At 46.5% G+C, this 19,488-nt stretch overlaps 7 protein-coding genes across 8 annotated transcripts; 5 read left to right on the forward strand and 2 right to left on the reverse strand.

Annotated features, from left to right (window-relative positions):
* Positions 1-26: 26 nt before the first annotated feature.
* On the forward strand, positions 27-3,361 carry LOC111071469 (zinc finger protein 358). 2 transcript variants are annotated; one of them, XR_005968189.1, is made up of 5 exons: positions 27-248; positions 306-994; positions 1,056-1,391; positions 1,457-1,951; positions 2,016-2,108. XR_005968189.1 is itself a non-coding variant. In XM_022362842.2 (4 exons), exons 1-4 carry the CDS (start codon positions 1,781-1,783, stop codon positions 3,291-3,293), a joined length of 1,317 nt encoding a protein of 438 aa, XP_022218534.2. In that variant the 5' UTR covers positions 1,655-1,780; the 3' UTR covers positions 3,294-3,361. The 2 variants fall into 2 exon arrangements, 1 of the variants encoding a protein (XP_022218534.2); XM_022362842.2 differs by lacking the exons at positions 27-248; positions 306-994; positions 1,056-1,391 and adding exons at positions 2,857-3,102; positions 3,176-3,361 and having other exon boundaries at positions 1,655-1,951; positions 2,016-2,797.
* On the reverse strand, positions 3,336-4,875 carry LOC111071495 (zinc finger protein 426). Its single transcript, XM_022362882.2, has 4 exons — positions 4,598-4,875; positions 3,872-4,545; positions 3,674-3,808; positions 3,336-3,604 (listed from the first exon to the last, which is right to left on the reverse strand). The coding sequence occupies exons 1-4, from the start codon at positions 4,718-4,720 to the stop codon at positions 3,370-3,372; spliced, it is 1,167 nt and encodes a 388-aa protein (XP_022218574.2). The 5' UTR covers positions 4,721-4,875; the 3' UTR covers positions 3,336-3,369.
* A 183-nt stretch (positions 4,876-5,058) lies between these two features.
* Positions 5,059-8,808, forward strand: LOC111071468 (gastrula zinc finger protein xFG20-1-like). The gene is made up of 13 exons (XM_041594935.1): positions 5,059-5,279; positions 5,341-5,466; positions 5,534-6,015; positions 6,075-6,209; positions 6,263-6,373; positions 6,428-6,559; positions 6,823-6,946; positions 7,010-7,815; positions 7,877-8,011; positions 8,067-8,180; positions 8,240-8,365; positions 8,419-8,529; positions 8,585-8,808. Exons 1-13 carry the CDS (start codon positions 5,145-5,147, stop codon positions 8,712-8,714), a joined length of 2,667 nt encoding a protein of 888 aa, XP_041450869.1. The 5' UTR covers positions 5,059-5,144; the 3' UTR covers positions 8,715-8,808.
* A 171-nt stretch (positions 8,809-8,979) lies between these two features.
* Positions 8,980-10,261, reverse strand: LOC111071509 (zinc finger protein 90). Its single transcript, XM_022362907.2, has 4 exons — positions 10,002-10,261; positions 9,528-9,940; positions 9,211-9,462; positions 8,980-9,152 (listed from the first exon to the last, which is right to left on the reverse strand). The coding sequence occupies exons 1-4, from the start codon at positions 10,104-10,106 to the stop codon at positions 9,020-9,022; spliced, it is 903 nt and encodes a 300-aa protein (XP_022218599.2). The 5' UTR covers positions 10,107-10,261; the 3' UTR covers positions 8,980-9,019.
* On the forward strand, positions 10,258-11,740 carry LOC111071486 (zinc finger protein 287). Its single transcript, XM_022362870.2, has 4 exons — positions 10,258-10,450; positions 10,517-11,373; positions 11,437-11,547; positions 11,609-11,740. The coding sequence occupies exons 1-4, from the start codon at positions 10,334-10,336 to the stop codon at positions 11,724-11,726; spliced, it is 1,203 nt and encodes a 400-aa protein (XP_022218562.1). The 5' UTR covers positions 10,258-10,333; the 3' UTR covers positions 11,727-11,740.
* Positions 11,741-12,331: 591 nt separating this feature from the next.
* On the forward strand, positions 12,332-15,200 carry LOC111071523 (protein Son). Its single transcript, XM_022362931.2, has 2 exons — positions 12,332-14,359; positions 14,424-15,200. The coding sequence occupies exons 1-2, from the start codon at positions 12,473-12,475 to the stop codon at positions 15,111-15,113; spliced, it is 2,577 nt and encodes an 858-aa protein (XP_022218623.2). The 5' UTR covers positions 12,332-12,472; the 3' UTR covers positions 15,114-15,200.
* Positions 15,201-16,026: 826 nt separating this feature from the next.
* Positions 16,027-19,443, forward strand: LOC111071964 (zinc finger protein 2). The gene is made up of 6 exons (XM_022363528.2): positions 16,027-16,290; positions 16,845-17,703; positions 17,761-17,847; positions 18,398-18,871; positions 18,935-19,084; positions 19,142-19,443. Exons 1-6 carry the CDS (start codon positions 16,144-16,146, stop codon positions 19,225-19,227), a joined length of 1,803 nt encoding a protein of 600 aa, XP_022219220.2. The 5' UTR covers positions 16,027-16,143; the 3' UTR covers positions 19,228-19,443.
* Positions 19,444-19,488: the final 45 nt, after the last annotated feature.

The raw sequence follows: 19,488 nt of genomic DNA on the forward strand, positions 1-19,488 counted from the left end.
TTGTGTTCTTTGAACATGCTGTCTCATAACTGTTCATTTTGCAAAAATCCAAAACGGTGCCAGAGCAGCGTTTCTTGAGTTTCTTCCTCTTGCAAAAGAGCCAGTCAGAGACATCATTTCAGGCGGCTGAAATGAATAAATGCCGAACTTGCTATCGGGACTTGCTAGTTGATGAGGACGCCAAAGATCTCTACAATCAAAATAACAATGCTCTGCTGTACCACATAGAGGCAATAACTGGCGTCTGGGTGCGTATAAAATTGATAGAATCAAGCGGCTTTCTGTAACTATTTAACTGCTTGCAGATAAGCGGGCTGCAGGGTGTGCCTCATCACATGTGCCCGCAATGCCAGGACACCTTGCAGAAAGCCATTGAGTTTCGAGAGAAATGCATAAGAACTGAATTCGGACTCACCAGCCACCAAGCCAGCAAAGGGCTCACGGAGCGTGATTCCCCAAAAACCGAAGCAGAAACTGAGGAAATCGAAACTGAATTGGAGAATGTATTGTACGAAGAGTCGGCGCAACAAAACGAAGGCTTATCAGACACAGAGTCACTTTATATGGAATATCCGCTCATAGAAGCTATTGAAACCGAACAGTGTGGACCAGCAGGCAATGGTCCATACCACAACAAACACAAAGTGGATCCTTTCCACTCAGAACCGAAATTGCAAACGCCAAGGGCAAAACGATCAAAACTAACCAAAGAGGAAAAGAATCTTAAGCGGCGCGAGCAGATACGCTCCAAGCCACTAAGCTATGTCTGCGAGCAGTGTGGGCATGCCTTTCGTATGTCTTCCCACCTACAGCTTCATATGCTTCGTCACAGCCGCGTCAAGAACTTTGAGTGCCCGGAATGCTTGAAGAAATTCTACACCTCGTACTTGCGGGACAGTCACCTACGCGTTCGTCACAACCGAGAGCGTCCGTTCCCATGTAACCATTGCAGCGAAACGTTTGCCTACTGCAATATGCGTCAGAGGCATGAGAGGCAAGTCGAAACCACACGAAACCTGCATATGTCCGCCGCCTAACCTTTTCAAACTCTGCAGGGAGATTCACGGAGCACCTCCTCGCATTGTCATGAGTCGCAGCAGCACAAATCCAAAAGTTCAACAGGACAATTGTAAGCGTCACTTTTGCCAGCTCTGCACAAAAAGTTATGCCTCGAAGTATTCGCTCAGTTGGCATATGAACTCGCACACTGGGGTCAGGAACCTCAAGTGCAAGTCGTGCGACATGACCTTTCCCGATCCTGTTTCGGTGAGACGGCACGAGCGGTTGCATGAGAAGAGGCCTCTGCAATGTGATGTCTGTTTGAAAGGATTTTTCGTTCTCAGCAAGCTCAATGAGCATAAGCTTATACACTCTGGCGATCGGCCATTTAGGTAGGACACTACATTTCCCCAGTCTTCAAATGAAAGCTACATTTATCCTACCATATCCTTTTCAGGTGTGAAATTTGCGATGTATATTTTCGATACAAATATAATCTCACAACACACAGGCACAGTAAAATCCACGAGTCGAATTTGTTAAAGATTCAAGAAGAGAAAAAGGCTTAATTAAATATAAAACGCAACTGAACATGAAATGATCAAATAAATGAAGAATTATTTAAATCTTGGAAAAATTGCCGCGCACACTGCAAGCATGCTTTTCATTTATCGACTATCAATATTTGCTTGAATTTCGTCCATCACTAGAAAACATCCAAAACATAATTTCTGTTGTTTTTATACCCAAAAATTGATCTGCTGGCGGCTATTTGGCAACGATGAATGCGAATGCTGCGCCTGTGGGGAAACTGAAATGCAGAACATGCCTGGGAGAGTTCGACGAGGAGACAATGAGTGGTTTGTTTGAATTGAACGAGATGGACGTGGATGCAGAGGACGCCGGGAGTGAAGATCTCAGTGAACAATTTCAGTTCTGTTGCGGGATTAAGGTAGTTGGCCAAATAAGCAAATAAAAATTATCATAGTTCATTTGTGCTTCTGAACCTTTAACAGGTTCGCAACTCTCCTCGGCTGCCTTCCAAGGTGTGCAGCAAGTGCCGCGAATTCGTTCAGATGTGGTTAAGCTTTCGCCAAATGGTCCTCAATTCCCAAGTTTATTTGGAGACATGCTCGTCGGATGGCGGGCAGCCCGAGGATTTCAAGCAAGTCAACACTAGCGAGCTTATGGAATACATGTACCAAAACCTTCAAGTGAATAGTGGCCCTGAAAATGAGTACCAGGATGACAGCAGCCGCCAGGAGGAAATTGAGGATATAACTGCACAGTATCAGGAGATTCTCGACGGTGTCAACTATGTCACTGACAATGGGGAGCTTGTGCCCGATGAGCAAGACACGGATGCCGACGGCCAAGCTGGGGAGCAGTCTACTGAAACGTTGGTTGTAAACGTTCAACCATTTGAACAAGATCTGGTTGTTGATGAAACCATCGAGACCGTCGGCAATGGACAAGTAGTCGACTCTCCCATAGTGAAGGAGGATTACTGCGACGTGGATGATTTTGTGGACAGTAACATAGACTTTCTGTCGCCCACACCATCGCCAGAACCGAAGCCCAGCAGCACTGCCAACAAACGCCGGCCAGGCAGGCCCCGCAAGCCCGACAATGAACTGAAATGCAAGCGCAAGACCAAAAATCCCGGGCAGCCCGCAACAGAGTTCAAACGCTCGCCCACAAAATTTATGTGCAACTTGTGCGGCAACGTGTACACCAAAAAGTCCTTGTTTACCGCACACATGATGGCTCATGCCGACTACAAGCCCCACCAGTGCGAGTAAGCAACGAAAGCTTCATTTTTACCATGCCAACTTCTTAACCATTGTTTCATTGTAGAATCTGTGACAAATCCTTTCGCCAAATGGGAGAGCTGCGGGCCCACATTCGTCGTCATACGGGTGAGCGACCCTACAAGTGTCTGTATTGCGAGCGTCACTTTTACGACCGCAGCGAAAGGGTGCGCCACGAGCGAGTCCACACCAACACGCGCCCTTATGAGTGCAAGGAGTGCGGCAAGGCCTTTACGCACACAGCCATCCTCAAGAACCACAGTCTGGTGCATTCCGGCGAAAAGAATTACAAGTAACAGAGCACAGCACCTCAGCATAGAGTGTCCCCTAGTCTAATCTAAAACATGGTTTTTCTCTGCTTTTAGTTGCGCCGTATGCTCCAAGTCATTCACCCTGATGCACCAGCTGAAGGCCCATCAGCAGACGATAGTCCACAGGAACATGGAGGAGCAGGCACTGGCAAATTCCTCAGCCTACACATAGCTTAAGCTTTAGTATAGTTTTCTTTCTTAAGATTGATTTATGCAATATAAGCTAGACTAATAGAAGAGTTATTTGTTTATTTGTTTTCTGACTTGGACGGGGGATCACGATCCTCGTCTTCCATCGTCATATGTGCGTGAGTCTTTAGGTGAGCTTTTAACTGATGCGGCAAACGGAATTTCTTGTCGCACTTTAAACACGCGTGAGCCTTCTCCTTCGAGTGCGTTAGAATGTGTGCCTTTCGGGTGGAGGATAGTGAAAAGCTTTTCTCGCAAATGGTGCAGGCGTATGGTCGCTCATTCGTGTGCATGCTGAAAGGGGGCAAACACATAATCATTAAATAAAATAAACATTTCCGTGGAACTCTGGATGTATCTCACCGTTCGTGCTTGCGATGTGTGCTGCGATCGGCAAAGCAACGCGAGCAATGTTCACATTTATATGGTTTCTCCCCCGTATGGGTTCTGATGTGTGTGTTCAGGTTGCAGCTGGTGGTGAAGCGTTTGAGGCAAACTCTAAAGGATATTTTTTTGGTTATTTTGGCTGGGTGGGATTTTTTTAATCAGTAGGAGACTTACTCGCATTCATAGGACCTCTCGTTCAGATGGGTGCGTATGTGGTCAGCAAGTTTTGACGAGCTGTGGTAAGTGTTGCTGCAGACAACGCACCTGTGCTTTTCTGGAGAGCACGCTACTCCGAGATCTATTTTATATACGGTGGCAGGTTCTGGCTCTAGGGCGGAGTTATCCTGTGTCACGTCGCTTTTGACGAGATAATCCTCATATGAGCCAACGTTTATGCATAGTGCTACGTCCTCATTGGCCCCGTAGTTTATTTGGAATTCTTCGCTGTCTGTGGTGGTCAGATAGCCCGCATTTTCAAAAGACTCGCTTACATTTGCAGTGGAAGCAGGCTGCACTGTGTGTGCAACTTCTGATAGTTCAACGAGCGTTTGAAATGTTTCGCCCAGACTTTTTTCATCAGTTACATTATTGTTCCCAGAATATTCCAATTTGGGATACTTGTCCTGTCTTTCTAAAATCGTTTGTTTTCTCGCACGTTTTCGCGTTTCAACGCCGGGCGATGTACTTGTGGGTCCTTTTAGCACCGACGTTGAGGAAATTGCCTGGCGCACGAGACTCCTCAGCTGCTCATCGGCCAGCTGACAGGTGGTGATAAATCTGTGCACTTCTTCCAGCATTTGAATGCAAGTGATGCATATTTTGTCAGGCAAGCCATCGTCCAGAGACACCTAAAAACAAATATGAGAACGAATGCTGCTAATTTTATCGTCGCATACTCACATTCAGCCCCGCATACTCGTTCAAAAGCCGGGGGGCTGATTCAGAATCGAAGAGCGGTTGCAGATTTATGGTCTCCTCACTTTTGCAAGTTCTACACATGCTCCACTTGATGCTGATTTCCATTATTGTTAATTCCTTCGTGCCTGCTGGCCGATTTAATTTATCCGATTCAAATGCTATTCCAGATTCTGTAGTGTGACTGTATGACGCCGCACTTAGCCCATTAAGTGCCACTGGGTGTTTAAATACCCACGAAAATTGTGGAACGGCGCACTCATTTGAAACAGCACCGGATGTCCTTCATGCAAAAAAAATAATTAATACATAGATGCAATTAATAAAAGTAATTGTCAAAAATGGATTAATCTCTTCACACAAAGTGTCCATAAATACTCTTGCCATGAAAATGGGCCCTTAATAGGTTAAAAATACCGAGCTGCTGTTGAAGTGTGCCCATATGTGAAAAATACCAGGGAAAGCAGTGAAAAAGTGGAAGACTAGACGCTTGTTTATTTATTTTATTTAGTTGCAAAACAAGTCTTTAAATATGCCCGAATACATGCTTTGTAGGATCTGTTTAACAGAAGATTTAAGTTCGGACGGAATGACACCACTTTTCGACGAGCAGAACGTCGAGTGTCCAGAGCTCGTGAGAAAAATTGAAGAAATCGGCAGCATCAAGGTACATGTGTGCAGACCCCAAGACCCCAATTTGACAGCAACTAATTTCTTCATATTTGCAGCTAGCCCCACTTCAGGACATGGTAAGCATGCTTTGCTTTAATTGCGTCGACACCCTTACTATTGCACATAAATTCCGAGAACTGTGCCAGGCCAGCGAGCAAGCCTTTTCCGATAATATTGTCAAGGTAAGCTGCGTTTAAAGTATGCTTGCTATGATTCTCCGACACATCCTGATTCTTTGGTTGCTTTAAGGCGGAGATGAAATGCGAGCCTACAGACGATCCTCCGAGCATGGAAGAGCATCACATTGAATATATATACGAGGCAGCCAGCGAATTTATTGATGCCGATGGGGATATTGAACTAGACACCATGCTGGAAGAGCGTTTGGAGGATGGAATCGCAGAAGCTGAAGCGACATATGGCGACATGAATGTGGTGGAGGAGGTCGATGATAATGACCTGCTGTTAGAAAACGCTAGCGATAGTGACTACGAACCCAGTGAACGTTTCCGAAAGCCCAAGATTCGTAAAACACGGCTAGCCAAACGTGGTCGTGGCCGACCACGGAACTCCACAGCAGAAAATGGTCAGGAAAAAGCGCCCGGTGTGTGCAGGTCCAATGAAGAGCCCACAAATATCATGTGCGAAATATGTGGCAACATCTACTCCAAGAGAGCAGCCCTCAACATTCACATGCGCCGTCACCTGGCTGAGAAGCCTTTCGAATGCGAGTGCGTATAACACACACAAATCTAATTTATTCCTTGACTGATTGACCATTTTCCTCCAGGATCTGCAGCAAAACGTTTGCGGGTCCCTCGGAACTAAATCGCCATATAAGAGTGCATACGGGCGAGAAACCGTTCACGTGTAAATACTGCTCCCGTTCGTTTGCAGATCGAAGCTCCAACATACGGCATGAAAGGTGAGAATCCATGCCTATGGTAGCACCCCTCACTGAATTTATATATCCTGCAGAACTCATACAAATGAACGGCCCTTTGCCTGCTCAACATGTGGCAAGTCCTTCTCCTATTCTAATGTCCTGAAGAACCACATGTTAACTCACACGGGGGAGAAGCCTTTCTTGTATGTACTTTTTATATAGCTATAGCGAGAAAGGAAAGAAATTTTCCATTTCAGGTGTCTGCCGTGTAATAAAACATTTTCCCGTAAGCACCAGCTGGAGCAACACATCGGCACAATGACCCACCAGCAAACTATGAGAGCGCATCAGACAAATGAGGCGTTACGGGGGACTTCGGAATTATACTAGTGCAATTTAATTAACATATAATAATTGTAAATAAATGTTTAAATATTACACATAACAAATAACTGTACGATTTCTACACGGCAACTACATAGTATGTAGTTTTCCTGAGAATTGGCACGCTGCGGTCACACTGCCAGTCATAATCGATAACGATTATAACCAGCTGATTATATATGTGTAGATCTTCGTATGCGCGCAATTTGTATTCCCATAGTTGATAAAAAAAGAAAATTGCATTTCCTTGGTGTGCAACACCATAAAACATAAAAATGCCGTTTACATGTCGAGGTTGTGGGGGTGACATTTTTAATACTACAGCCAAGAATATATTCCACATGGAGAACGAGCAGATGCTTTCGAACCTCCAAGCAGTGAGCGGGATCTCGGTAAGCTCGATCCATCAAGTAAAGAAAAATTCATTTTATCCTAATACCTATTGCAATTTGTAGTTCATGTATGATCCCGACCTGCCAAGCTGCCTATGCTCGTTTTGTTTGTTCGACTTGAATCAGGCAGTCGTGTTCCGAAATCGCGTTCGGGCTCAGGCGGACTTTCTGCTGCAGCAGCAACTTCCCAGCAGGTCCACGACTCCGTCCGAAATGCCAGTATGCTACATACCAGATAGTGACGAGGAGAATGAGCAAGCACAAGCCGTTGATGGTTTGGATAATGAACAGGACGTGTCGACGGATGATGTTAATGTTTCCCATGATGAAAACGAAGACTTGTTTAAGGGATTCCCAGAATCCGATCAGGATTCCGACACCCATTCCCCGGCTCCGAGTATGCAAGGAGAAGAGCTGGACGAAAACCAGGCACTATCAATCCACATACTAGATAGTGACGAGGAGAATGAGCAAGAAGAAATAACCGCCGCCGACAACATGGTTACGGATATGCTAGAGGAGCTGGAAGCAAATGGGTCCGACGACCAAACACCTGATGCGGCACAGGATGATGACTCTCTGATGGCGAGTCTGGAAAAGGGGTTGGCAGGAAGATCTGATTTCGACGAAACTGATGCTGCCGAGACACCGCAAGTTGCTGCGTTGCTGATTGCGAGTCTGCAGAAGGATTTAGGATATGCTAATGCTGGCAGTGATACCGAAAATATCATCGAGACGCCGAAACGCTCTAACAAAAAGCCTAACCCCAATCTTCCAACTTCTAAGAATGTTAATAAGCCCAATCCTTTGCCCGCTAACAGCGTTGGCAAGCAACGCTGTTTGGCAGAGAAGAAGATGGCTAAATGCGGGTGCGTATGAAACTAGATTTAGGATTTGTACAAATGTTGTATTCTATGAACGAACCTTTAGAGTTTGCAGCAGGATGCTTGGTTCTTCCCATGCGTTAAAGTGCCATATGCGAACACACACGGGCGAGCGACCATACATGTGTCAGCACTGTTCTAAACAATTTGTGACTGGAGGCAATAAAACCCGTCATGAAAGGTGAGAGAGTGAGAGATCGCTGGATACTGAATTTATTGTCCATAATTTCCTCTAGAATTTGCCTCGGCCAAACTACAACGGACCCAACGGACACGGCCAAGACACCATTACAGTGCCAGCGCTATTTGCATTACTATTCGTCTTTAGCCAACAAAAACCGTAATGAAAGGTGAGAGAGTGAGAGATCGCTGGAATCATACTGAATTTATTATCCATAATTTCCTCTAGCAAAACGTTTGCGGGTCCCTCGGAACTAAGTCGCCATATACGAGTGCACACGGCCGAGAAACCGTTCACGTGTAAATACTGCTCCCGTTCGTTTGCAGATCGAAGCTCCAACATACGGCATGAAAGGTGAGAATCCATGCCAATGGTAGCACCCCTCACTGAATTTATATATCCTGCAGAACTCATACAAATGAACGGCCCTTTGCCTGCTCAACATGTGGCAAGTCCTTCTCCTATTCTAATGTCCTGAAGAACCACATGTTAACTCACACGGAGGAGATGGCTTTCTTGTATGTACTTTTTAATATAGCTATAGCGAGAAAGGAAAGAAATTTTCCATTTCAGGTGTCTGCCGTGTAATAAAACCTTTCCCCGTAAGCACCAGCTGGAGCAACATCTTGCCACAATAGCCCACCAGCAAGCTGTGAAAGCGCCCAAACCGATACGAAATAGGCGATATACCACGCGTATATGATGCTGGAGCAAAACATCGCCGCCGAAGGAAAACCATCCAGCTGTGAAACCGCACAATGCTATACGAAATACACGTATCAAAATCAAATTAGATGCATAAATATATGAATAATCAATATAGAATCGAATGCTGCGATTCAGATCTTTAAGAAAGGCTAAGAAATCATATACCACTCGTATTATGACCAGTAAGCTGTGAAACCGCCCAAAGCTATACAAAATAAGAGATATACTACGCGAATATGATGCTATTAATATATATAAATGCATAAATACATAAATATTCAATAAAAAATCGAATCGTCTCTAAAAAATGCTTGTGATTGAAGGCTGTACGACTGTCTGAGCTGCCTCCAGTGCCTTCTCCATGTGTGTGCTGGTAGCCAAATGATTTTGCAACTGTGCAATTCGTAAGAAGCGCTTGTTGCAGATGCCACAGCTGTAAATAAAATTGGAACCAATTATTTGTGCCTTGATCATTGACTGGCAATGCTTACACATGCTTGCGCTCGTCTGCTGATGCGTGTGTGAGGATGTGCTTCCTTAGGCAGCCAGAGCTCACGAAACCCTTGCCACACGTTTTACACTCGAAACGCTTGTCATTGCGGTGGCGTCTGTGGTGCTCTTCGCGCGAGCTCGCATCTGAAAATCGACGAGAACAGTAGGTGCAGACGAAGGGCTTCTCTCCCGTGTGGCAGCGGTTGTGTCGCACCAACTCCTTACGAGTGGCGAAACGTTTGCCGCACTCACTAATGAGGATGGGAGCTGCTGATTAGCAGGTAGCATGGCATATATTTGGGGGAATATGTTTTACCTGAACTGGCACACGAAATTCTTGATACCAGAGTGCCGTAGTTTGTGCTCTTGAAAGTTGCTCCAGCTGTTTATAGACTTTCCACAGTCATCGCATATATACGGCCCTGCAGCATATCTGCCGCTGCGCTTTTTTTTCGCTTGCTCCACAGGGTTATTGTTCTGCGTGCACATTTCTGATTCATATTCCAAAGCATAATCATCAGCGTTCTCTTCATCGGTGTTTAGCCCATAAGACTCTATTTCCGAGTCGGAATTCTCCTCTATGCTGGCAACGGACGTGCCAGTGGAATTTGCTTTTTCCTGATTACGCTTCTCCGAGATGATGCAGCGCTGCCGAAACTTTATGGCACAGTCCAAGTCGAAAACGCACTTGTCGCACATATGGCTGGAGAGTCCCTCCTTTTCATTTAGCTACGGAAATTAATTTAATCAGCCAAATACAACTTGCGTATAATTTATTTTGTGTATTTACCCCGACCCCTGTTATGGATAGAATTTGGCGGATCAAGTGGCCGTTCTTCGGGCAGAATAGGTATATCGACGCCTCTTGGCCACAAATGCGACATATCCTGGGCATGTTGTACTGTACTCCGGCTGTGTGGACGGTGCGCTTGTAGTAGAGTAGTCGTCGCAATAGTTACCCAGCACCACGTATAGGCGTGATTTAATTTTTTTAATTGGATTATTTTATTGTTTACAGTGCAGTGAAGAAATGGCGCATATCGTTATCGAGAACCGATTACAAACAGCTGTGTATATTTTATTTTGTTTGCATTTGAATAAAATTAAAAATATGTATCTAAAATGACGCTCCAATGCCGAATCTGCGGGGGCGTCATCTACAACACCAAGGCCAAGAATCTATTCCAGAATGAGAACTCTACGCTGTTGCTGAACATCGAATTGGTGTCCGGGATATTGGTAAGTTCAAACCTTCGAGTTACAAAAAAAGTCGACAAATCTCAAAATTTCCACTTCAATTTTTAGCTGGTGAATGATCCAGAGCTGCCCAGTTGCATCTGTGCTTGTTGTTTGCACGACTTGACTCAGGCAATCGTGTTCCGAAATCTCTGTATCCAGACGCAGGAGAACTTGCGGCAGAATCGCAGCAGGACTCCTTCGGAGCTGGCGACGGACTATGATGAGGACACAGAAATTAAGCAAGAGATTGAAATGGACAATGAGCTGGCGGCCATGTCATCTGGTGATCTTGACTATTCCTATGCAAATATGGACGAGCTGTTCGACACAGGTGACGACCCACCGAACCATAGTAGTGACGAGGAGGAGGACACTGCTCATGATGCAGACTCTCTGATTACGAGTCTGAAGAAAGAGCTGGGTAGCATTTATGACAGCAGTGATGACGAAGTCGAGCACGATGAGCTCGCGGAGTTCTCCGAAAATAACAACTCAAGCGGCAGATCCTCTCAAGCTGACAATGTGTCATTGTCACCTGTGTTGGTTACCCAAACCAAGAAAAGAGGCCGACCCAAGAAAATACCAACTGCAACATCGCCAGCTAGCAAAGCCAAGAAACAATACACGACTTGGAAAAATTTAACAGAGGAGGAGATAGTCGAAAGGAAGCGGCAACAGCGGCGTCGGGATTGTGTCTGTGAGCAGTGCGGTAGGCACTTTACCGATCAGAGCAACTTCAAATTGCACATGATCAGGCATACGGGCATCAAGAATTTTGAATGTCAGGATTGTGGGAAAAAGTACTACACAGATCATTTGCTGTCGCTCCACCAAAGGATTGTTCACAGAGGCGAAAAACCCTATGCCTGTAAATACTGCGACAAAACTTTTCACAACAGTACAACCCGCGTAATACACGAACGGTGAGTAAAATTAACCTAAACTAACATATAATTCCAACTAATATCTATCTATTTAACTCTCAGAATTCACACAAATGCACGACCGTATGCCTGTAACCATTGCAGTAAAAGTTTCAGCTCGGCATCCGGGCGCAAGCGGCATGAATTAATACACACTGGCGTGAGGGCATTTTAGTGAGTAAATCTATTTTGATTGTTTCGGCAAACCCCCGATTGATTTATATTATTTTTGCAGCTGCGCCACCTGCGATCAAACTTTCCAGCGCAACACACACTTAAAAGCTCATCTTCAGTCAAAGTTACATGTCATGAGAGCAAAACATAAGGATTTTCTTCCACCGGAGATAAATTAAACGATTAAAACCATTCAAAGAATTAGTTTTATTCATGCCTTTTCAACTTTCCAAACCAAGTAGATAAATTAGCCCAGCCAGACATATTTCCTTCTTTCAACGAACGAGTCTATCAACGCCACAAAACGACGTCACATTCGTTTTATGTTGTTTTCGTTTGAACCTTAATATGTAAATAATCCAATAAAAAGGAGTGCTGAAAACTTTCCAATATTGTTGAAAATTTATGTATCGGATAAAATTATTTGTTTAGGGCTGAGAGTCCCAGCTAGCTAGTAATATTAAACCGAATATCAAAATCAAGGAATATCAACTTTGAATCTTTTTAAAAAAAAATCGATACTATCGTAATAGTATAGGTCTCAAATAATTATTCAAAAACCATTGAAACCTCAAATAATCATTAAAAAACTATTGAAACCTTTTAGGATCTTGTTCATTTTAAAAATTAGATGCCACCTGTCGATTTGTTTACAAATGTGTCTTCGTATTTTATAGCAGCCAATCCAAACATATCAAAAGCGCAACGACTGTAGCTCGATACTATCATGATAGTCGCAAAACCGTCGATAGCAGAGGCTAGCAGTAAAATATCGATACTATCGATAGTGCCCTCGATGGTTTGACACCTCTAAAACGGGGGGAAAAAAACTGTAAAAGCATATTAGATTAGACCAAAAACTACTAGTACGTACGACATGAATGGATGTTTAAGGCCTGCCCGGTGACACGACACGGCCCTAGCAATGACAGAAAATTTGGAGCACGCCTCGAATGTTGATAATTCTCAATTGGAACAGTCGGTGGCTTCTTCTTCCCCCAGTGGACCTCCTCCGCAGATTGGCATTGTTAAATCGGAGAAGGTTGATGCCGAGGTTGAGGCCAAGCTGCGAGCCTTGAATGCGAAAAATAAGTCGGATCAGGTGCGAAGGAACAGCAATGGCCAGCAGCAGGATGACGACACGGAAGACGATGACGAGGACTGTGATGGCGATGGCTCCTCCGTGGACGATAAAAAGGACATTGCGCCGGTGAAGTCATCCAACGAAATACTCGCCGAACTCTTTGGCGTTTTCAATGCAGCACCGCCCGCGGAACTGCTCGACGACAAGAACCTGCTAAAGCTCAAGCACAAAAAGGTCAAGAAGGAGAAGAAAAAAAAGAAGAAAGCATCCAAATCGGATGGCGAGTGGTCCGAATCGGATGCGGAGGGCAAGCACAAGCATAAGCGGAAAAGGCACAAGCATAAACACAAAGAAACCAAGGAAAAGGATCGCGACAAGGCCAAGGAGAAGGAGAGGCCAGCTGTTGCTGCTCCTGTTGCCTCTGTGGTGTCTGCCTGTGTCAAGGAGAAAGAGAAGCCCGAGACTAAGAAACGACCCTCGGGTAGAGCCAACCATGCGGCGGATGTCCTGCCCTCAAAAAGGGAAAAGCGGGATCGGGAACGAGAACGAGAACGTGACCGCAGCCACAACAGCTTCTACAATGGCTACAGGGACAGCGAACGGCCCAGTACCAAAGCTCGCGAAATGTCCGATGTCTCGCTCTCCGACGAGGAATCATATCTGCGAGAGAAGGCCTCCTCTAATGGACGTCGGCGACCTCAGAACAGCTTCTACGACGTGAAAGAAGAGCCCAAGGAGGAGCCCCCCCAGCAGCACCAACGCAACGCTCGAGACTCGGGTTCGAGACGGCCACGGCGGTCAAGATCCCGGTCGCGTTCACGCTCCCGACCCCGAGATCTGGGGATTGACAAGAAGCGGCTGCTGGAGGTGGCGCGCAAGAATGCCATCCACATGTTTAAGCGGGGCAATCTGCCGGGAGTGGCCGATATGACGCCCGAGGTGAAGGACAGGGTATTGATTAAGATGCGTTATGGCGGACGCACCGTCCAGGATCTGACGGACTTCTGCAAGAAGATATCCAGCGGAGACGCGCTGTCCGATCTCAGCTCCGACGAGGAGTCCGATACGGATAAGAATGGGAATGCCAAGGCTTTCCACCACCCCTTTCAGCTGAAGGAGCGGGAACCGATTGTGATGCACATCCGCAACTCCACGCCGATATTGCCGCGGAGGGAGGATCAAACCAAGGCCATAACCATGCAGTTCCCCGTGTCCTCTGGCCAGGCGCATCGCATAACCGAGGCCTGGGTGCCGGTTGAGCGGAAGGATTCATTGGCGCCCCTCCCATCGCTACCGCCCGCCAAACAATCTACGAATATCTTCCAGGACATACAGAAGAATGTGTTTGCCAAATCCATACCGCCTCTGGAGAAGCAAGAGCCCGCCTTTAAGTCGATAGGGGCAATGGCATTGGAATCTTCTTCTGCGTCTGCATCTGCCCCTGCACCTGTGCCCGCACCAGCATCCGTTCCCGCACCTGCTCCTCCGCCTCGTCCAGAGCCAGTTCCAGCTCCAGCTGTGGCTCCAGTAATTGCATTCACTCCCGCTCCGATAGCATTTGTGCCTGAGGTTCCCATACCATCTGCCACAGCACCAGTGACCCCCAGCAGGTCAGCAGCGATGCAGCAGCCGTCACACAGTGCTTCGATCTTTCCGGAGTCGCTGCCGCTCAGCATGGATGTGTCGAGCATCATCACCCAGCGGCTCAGTGCTATCCGTCGGCTACAGGTGAGTCTCCCCAGGGACCCTCTAGCAACCGCATGCCAATCTGACAATCTGAATCATTCTGCAGACAAATCCTACCGACTGCGAGGCCATTAAAATGATGTATAACGCACAGCGGGACATGTCCTCGTGGGCCTCCTCGAAGCACCTGCCAGGCCAATTCACGGGCAGCACGGGCGCCCATGTGTTGAAGGCCCATGAGCTGAATAGCGGACCGCAGCTGTGGGTACGCCGGGATCAGCTGACCTCCACCAAGCCAGTGACCGGCGGCATGGGCATGGCTCTGTTGCAGAAGATGGGCTGGAAGCCCGGCGAGGGACTGGGACGGTGCAAGACGGGCTCCCTGCAGCCCCTCCTGCTGGATGTGAAACTGGACAAACGCGGCCTGGTGTCGCGCGATGATATCAAACTGCAGCCGCCACGACCGGCGGCGGGTCAGCGTAAAAACAAGAACAGTGGCGGTGGCGGCGGCGGCGGTGGTCCTCCTGGCCAGGGTGGCCCTCCGCCAATGGTAGTAACGCTGGACAAGCATCCCGTTTGTGTGCTCAATGAGCTGACATCGAAGAACCGGTGGACGCCGCCACAGTATACCTTGCAGCAGGAATCGGGTCCGTCTCACATACGCAGTTTTCTCTTCTCCGTGGAGATCAATGGGCAATCGTACACCCCCAATCGGCCGTGCAACAATAAGAAGGAGGCCAAGCTAAATGCGGCCAAATTGTGTTTGGAAAGTTTGGGCATCTTGCAGCCCAGCTAGTTAGCCCAGTTGCTTAGGTTAAAGATAATATCAGGATCTATTCTGTAAAGTTTACATGTAAATAGGTATAAAGTTAGTTTAAAATCTGAACTGTAACTATTTTCGCGGAGCTTTCCATTGGAAAAAGCTTTTGAGAGACCAAAAGAGAGCGAGAGTGGCTGACTTTGGCCGCTCTCTTAATAGTACAGGTACAGTGGCATGGGAAAGCCAAGAACGGGAGTTTGGGCCACTAAACCATTTCCACTCAGCTGCACTCATGCTGCTTTTGGCCCACTGTGCAACTCTCGGCTTGCCATTTTTGCGAAAGAGCTTTGCTTTGATTGCTTCTCACTAACGGGTCTTATGCGCAGGCCGAACAAACAGCTGACTGGCCCTGCTGCACAGTGCGGGTGGGCTGGGTGGTCGTGGTTGTGGGGGGTATATTTGCAGTCCATTAAATCTCTCGACACACGACACTCGCAAGCAAAAGCAGCTTAACCCAAACATTGAAGGTCAGTTCACGCGGGAGTGCGCTCCAAACAACTTCGTCGGATCGGATGGCAGCAGTAGACACAGGCGCAGGACCGCAGGATATGGTCAATGGATTGCTGTTGTTGTTTTTGTTGTTATTGTCACCCCGCTGTCACCCAGATACAGACACAAAACTTTTCTGAGTGCCCTAGTCCAGGAGCTCGCTCCCAGCATCCCATGCGAAAATATTGGTGCTGAAAAGTGTGTGCAAATTGTGCTACAGATGTTTTTTTGCATCCTACTGCGTGGCCACTGGACTAGACGGGAATTTGGCTTTGGATTTGGCACAAACAAACAGCGACATTTGTTGGATGGTGGAGCGGGAGAGGCGCCAGTGAAACGCAATTTTTAGAGTTGCATAATTACACGCACACCCATACCCCACCCATGCCCCATACACATACCCATACCCATACCTGCCACTGCCTATGGCTGAAACTGCCACTGGCCATGGAACTGTTGGGCGTTGTTGCGGTTTGATGTGGCCGCTCCTCGGTGCACTTTGCTTGCTGCTGCAGCCATGGAAACGTGTCGCACCTGTGCGATTTCCATGTTTGTTTGCGATTTCGAAAATGGCAGCAACAATTTTTTGGATCTCTTCCATCCCACATGCTGGCAGAGTGAAATGGCCCAAATACGACTGGAGTTTGTCCACTGGAATCTGAAGGTACGTACATTACGACGTGCATCACTTACATACATACATATGTTTGTACTTGTTCGTGTAGTTGGCAAACTGAAAATTACTCATTTTCCAACCAAAGTGAAAGTCTGCATGCACTGAAAACTGCATTGAGTTGAGCTTTGGGATCTGATTACGTTTACTCAGAGGTCTTTGAACTCAATTCAATATTGTTTTGAGCAAAAGATATGAAAAATGTTCGTGAGGTTTTCCAAGCTACTAATCGGTTTATTTATAAATGTTTATAAGCCAAAGAAAGACTTCTATAAAGCCTAAAAATCCTACCATTTCCGTCAGTCCGCTGTTTCCATGACAACTAGTTTATATTCAATCAACAAGCGCTTCTATTGAATTTACTCTATTAAAGGTACTACTAATGCATGACTTATTCTGAAGTTAAATGTGTAGTTTTTATTTCAATTGGAAATGGAAATGGAAACTGTACCGATCCGATAAAATTGTCGGCACTAAATCGAATTAAGACTATGAGAGATTAGAGTTTTGATTAGAGTTACCACCCCTCCAACAAACACTTGCAGATTTCCCCCAATGATGGACTGCCACAGAAAATATGCAGCGACTGTTTTACCAAGTTCTGCTCCATCTACACATTTCGACTGGGCTGCCAGGAGGCGCAGCTAAAGTTGTCGAACATCTATGACAAAATCGATGCCAGCAGCTTGGAGGATGACAACCATGCAGAGGAAGAAGCGGATGCTGCGCCAGAAACAGCAACAATTATAGGAACGACAACATCAACAACGACGGTTTCAACCGAAACACAACCAAACACTGCCACTGCCCCCCCAATAGAATTTTTTGTGGAAACCATAGGCCACAACGAGGCAGACAACGACGAATCACAGCCACCATACCTGGATGATGATGATGATGATAATGAGGCCACTCAGGAACTGACCATTAGCTATGCCTGTAAGTACTGCTTCAAGCCGCAGGAGAGCTACCAGCTGCAGCAGCTGCTCCTGGAGCACATCAATGCCAGCCACGATCCAGATCAGCCGTACAACTGTCCGGAGTGTAAGGAGTGCTTTCAGGATGCAGCCTCCCGGACCGTGCACATCAAGAGCTGTCATGTGGAGAAGCAGTTCAAGTGCGAGGTGTGCGGCAAGAAGTACAGCGATCGCCACAATCTGCGCCACCACATCGAGAAGTATCACTCGGAGACGGACTTTGAGTGCACCATGTGTGAGAAGCGCTTCTTCACACGCAAGAGTCTCAACTATCATATGAAATGGCACAATCCGGAGCGGCAGCTCAAGTGCCGCCAGACCGGCTGCGAGCGTTTGTTCATCAATCAGCGGCACCTCAAATGCCACGAAGCCACCCATACGGGCGCCAGTGCCAGAAAGAGCGAGCACTGTGGCTTCTGTGGTAAAAGTATGCATCTACCTATGCCGATGGCGATTGATCTACTAAATATATATTTTTCCGTAGCTTTCATACACCTAAAGACACTACGATGGCACATCTATAGACAGCATGGTGGGGAGAAGCCCTACAAATGTGCCAACTGTACGGAGGGTAAGTGGAGAGAGACAGAGCAAGACAGGAATGCAGCAAAGATTGATCCCCGAATAGCTTGATTAAAGTCAGGTTTGCGGGGAGGCTAAGAGTACAATAAACATTAATCATATCAATTTGTCGCATCATCAAACATTCTCACATTCAAACCAGCGTTTTAATATCATAGAACTACTGTGGCCCAGCCAGAGCCAGCTCCTTTCCAGCTGCTTCTTATACATAGATTGTGTGTTAGTCAAGTCTGAAGCAACGGTAAACATAATGGCTGATTTAGCTCTTTTTGTATACCTCTTTTTAGCCAAAAGCATGCACTCAATAATTAACAACAAAACGTTTTGTACTTTGCCCACATCATTAGAGTTATTAAACCACCAAAAAACCAAAAAAAATATCAACCAAACCCAAGTCCAACCACCAAGTATGTAAGCCCCTTGGAGAGCAGCATGCATCGTGTTTCTATTTCATGACACCCACTCACTAACCACTAGTTACACATCCAAAACCTATGACTATTCCCCCTTTAATAATGTGCTTACCTATGCCTATGTAGTATTCGCCTCGTATGCAGAGAAAAGGATACACATGCTGGAGCGGCACAGGGAGAATCTAACGCCCATTGAGCGTAGCGAGTGCATGTTGTGCCGCCAGCCCTTTGGCACCGAGCAGGATCTCATACATCACATGTCCGTGGATCATTTGCAGCGTGCGGCCAGTGTGCCAGTTATAGCCAACAACAAGCGTGTGCTGCAGCAGAAGCGGGAGCGTCAGTATTCGGGACTCTTTCAGTGCGACAGCTGCACCCAGAGATTCAATATGAAGTCGGCCCTGGATCGACATGCCGCCGTGCACTCGGAGAAGGACAGGCCGCATGCCTGTCCACATTGCTCCAAGCGTTTCAAAAGGGCCCAGGACATGAAGTGGCATATCAAGACGCACGAGAAGGAGAAGCCCAATGTGTGTGATGTGTGTGGCAAGGCCTTTGCCTTGAAGTATGTCCTCACACAGCATAGGCTCAGCCATGAAGGTGCGTAAATGAACTAGTTTTTAAGTGCAGAATGCCAATTTATGTGTTTTTTTTCTCTGCCAGTTTTGGAGAAGAACTTTCAATGCAACATTTGCGGCCGATCCTATCTATTTGAAAAGTCTCTGCGGCTGCATCAACGCGTCCACACGGGCAACACCTACTACAAATGCGATCTGTGCCAGGAACGCTTCGTAACGCACATTAAGTTGAAAAGTATTTGAGTGACCGTCTCGGATGGGACTCGGCACTTAAAGTATCCTTTCGTTTCAGCTCATATGCAGAAGACGCATGCACATGCCTCTGAGACGCCTTCACCGGACTCCCTGGATGATTTGATAAACATTGTGATTTCTTAACCAAGTGGAACAGAAAAAGAAAGCTAAAGCTGTTGTAGCCAAGCACAAACAGAAAGAGCGTAGCTCTTACTAACTACTACTAAACTGACTAACTACCAAAACCAAGCTACTAAAAACCATACCCTCCATTCAACCTTATCATTAGACCAAATGCTGACACAGGACAAAGCTTTATACTCTCTCAAATGATAAACTCTTCTGCTATACCATACCATACGATACAAGACCATAAAGTACCATAAGCCCATGTAACCATATGCA

The sequence above is a fragment of the Drosophila obscura genome, unplaced genomic scaffold, assembly GCF_018151105.1.
Source record: "Drosophila obscura isolate BZ-5 IFL unplaced genomic scaffold, ASM1815110v1 contig_4, whole genome shotgun sequence".
NCBI lineage: Eukaryota > Metazoa > Arthropoda > Insecta > Diptera > Drosophilidae > Drosophila > Drosophila obscura.

Bases quoted from the DNA above. Each gene is read 5' to 3' on its own strand.
- LOC111071469 (XM_022362842.2), top strand. From the start codon at position 1,781: ATGAATGCGAATGCTGCGCCTGTGGGGAAACTGAAATGCAGAACATGC. The intron at 1,952-2,015 runs GTAGTTGGCCAA...AACCTTTAACAG, and splicing joins AGTTCTGTTGCGGGATTAAG to GTTCGCAACTCTCCTCGGCT. The intron at 2,798-2,856 runs GTAAGCAACGAA...GTTTCATTGTAG, and splicing joins TACAAGCCCCACCAGTGCGA to AATCTGTGACAAATCCTTTC.
- LOC111071495 (XM_022362882.2), bottom strand. From the start codon at position 4,720: ATGGAAATCAGCATCAAGTGGAGCATGTGTAGAACTTGCAAAAGTGAG. The intron at 3,809-3,871 runs GTAAGTCTCCTA...AATATCCTTTAG, and splicing joins GAGAGGTCCTATGAATGCGA to AGTTTGCCTCAAACGCTTCA. The intron at 3,605-3,673 runs GTGAGATACATC...GCCCCCTTTCAG, and splicing joins ACACATCGCAAGCACGAACG to CATGCACACGAATGAGCGAC.
- LOC111071468 (XM_041594935.1), top strand. From the start codon at position 5,145: ATGCCCGAATACATGCTTTGTAGGATCTGTTTAACAGAAGATTTAAGT. The intron at 6,560-6,822 runs GTGCAATTTAAT...AACACCATAAAA, and splicing joins GGGACTTCGGAATTATACTA to CATAAAAATGCCGTTTACAT. The intron at 6,947-7,009 runs GTAAGCTCGATC...TGCAATTTGTAG, and splicing joins AAGCAGTGAGCGGGATCTCG to TTCATGTATGATCCCGACCT.
- LOC111071509 (XM_022362907.2), bottom strand. From the start codon at position 10,106: ATGCCCAGGATATGTCGCATTTGTGGCCAAGAGGCGTCGATATACCTA. The intron at 9,941-10,001 runs GTAAATACACAA...TAATTTCCGTAG, and splicing joins TATCCATAACAGGGGTCGGG to CTAAATGAAAAGGAGGGACT. The intron at 9,153-9,210 runs GTAAGCATTGCC...TTTTATTTACAG, and splicing joins GCAGACGAGCGCAAGCATGT to CTGTGGCATCTGCAACAAGC.
- LOC111071486 (XM_022362870.2), top strand. From the start codon at position 10,334: ATGACGCTCCAATGCCGAATCTGCGGGGGCGTCATCTACAACACCAAG. The intron at 11,374-11,436 runs GTGAGTAAAATT...TTTAACTCTCAG, and splicing joins ACCCGCGTAATACACGAACG to AATTCACACAAATGCACGAC. The intron at 11,548-11,608 runs GTGAGTAAATCT...TTATTTTTGCAG, and splicing joins ACTGGCGTGAGGGCATTTTA to CTGCGCCACCTGCGATCAAA.
- LOC111071523 (XM_022362931.2), top strand. From the start codon at position 12,473: ATGACAGAAAATTTGGAGCACGCCTCGAATGTTGATAATTCTCAATTG. The intron at 14,360-14,423 runs GTGAGTCTCCCC...ATCATTCTGCAG, and splicing joins GTGCTATCCGTCGGCTACAG to ACAAATCCTACCGACTGCGA.
- LOC111071964 (XM_022363528.2), top strand. From the start codon at position 16,144: ATGGAAACGTGTCGCACCTGTGCGATTTCCATGTTTGTTTGCGATTTC. The intron at 17,704-17,760 runs GTATGCATCTAC...ATTTTTCCGTAG, and splicing joins CTGTGGCTTCTGTGGTAAAA to CTTTCATACACCTAAAGACA. The intron at 19,085-19,141 runs GTATTTGAGTGA...CTTTCGTTTCAG, and splicing joins AACGCACATTAAGTTGAAAA to CTCATATGCAGAAGACGCAT.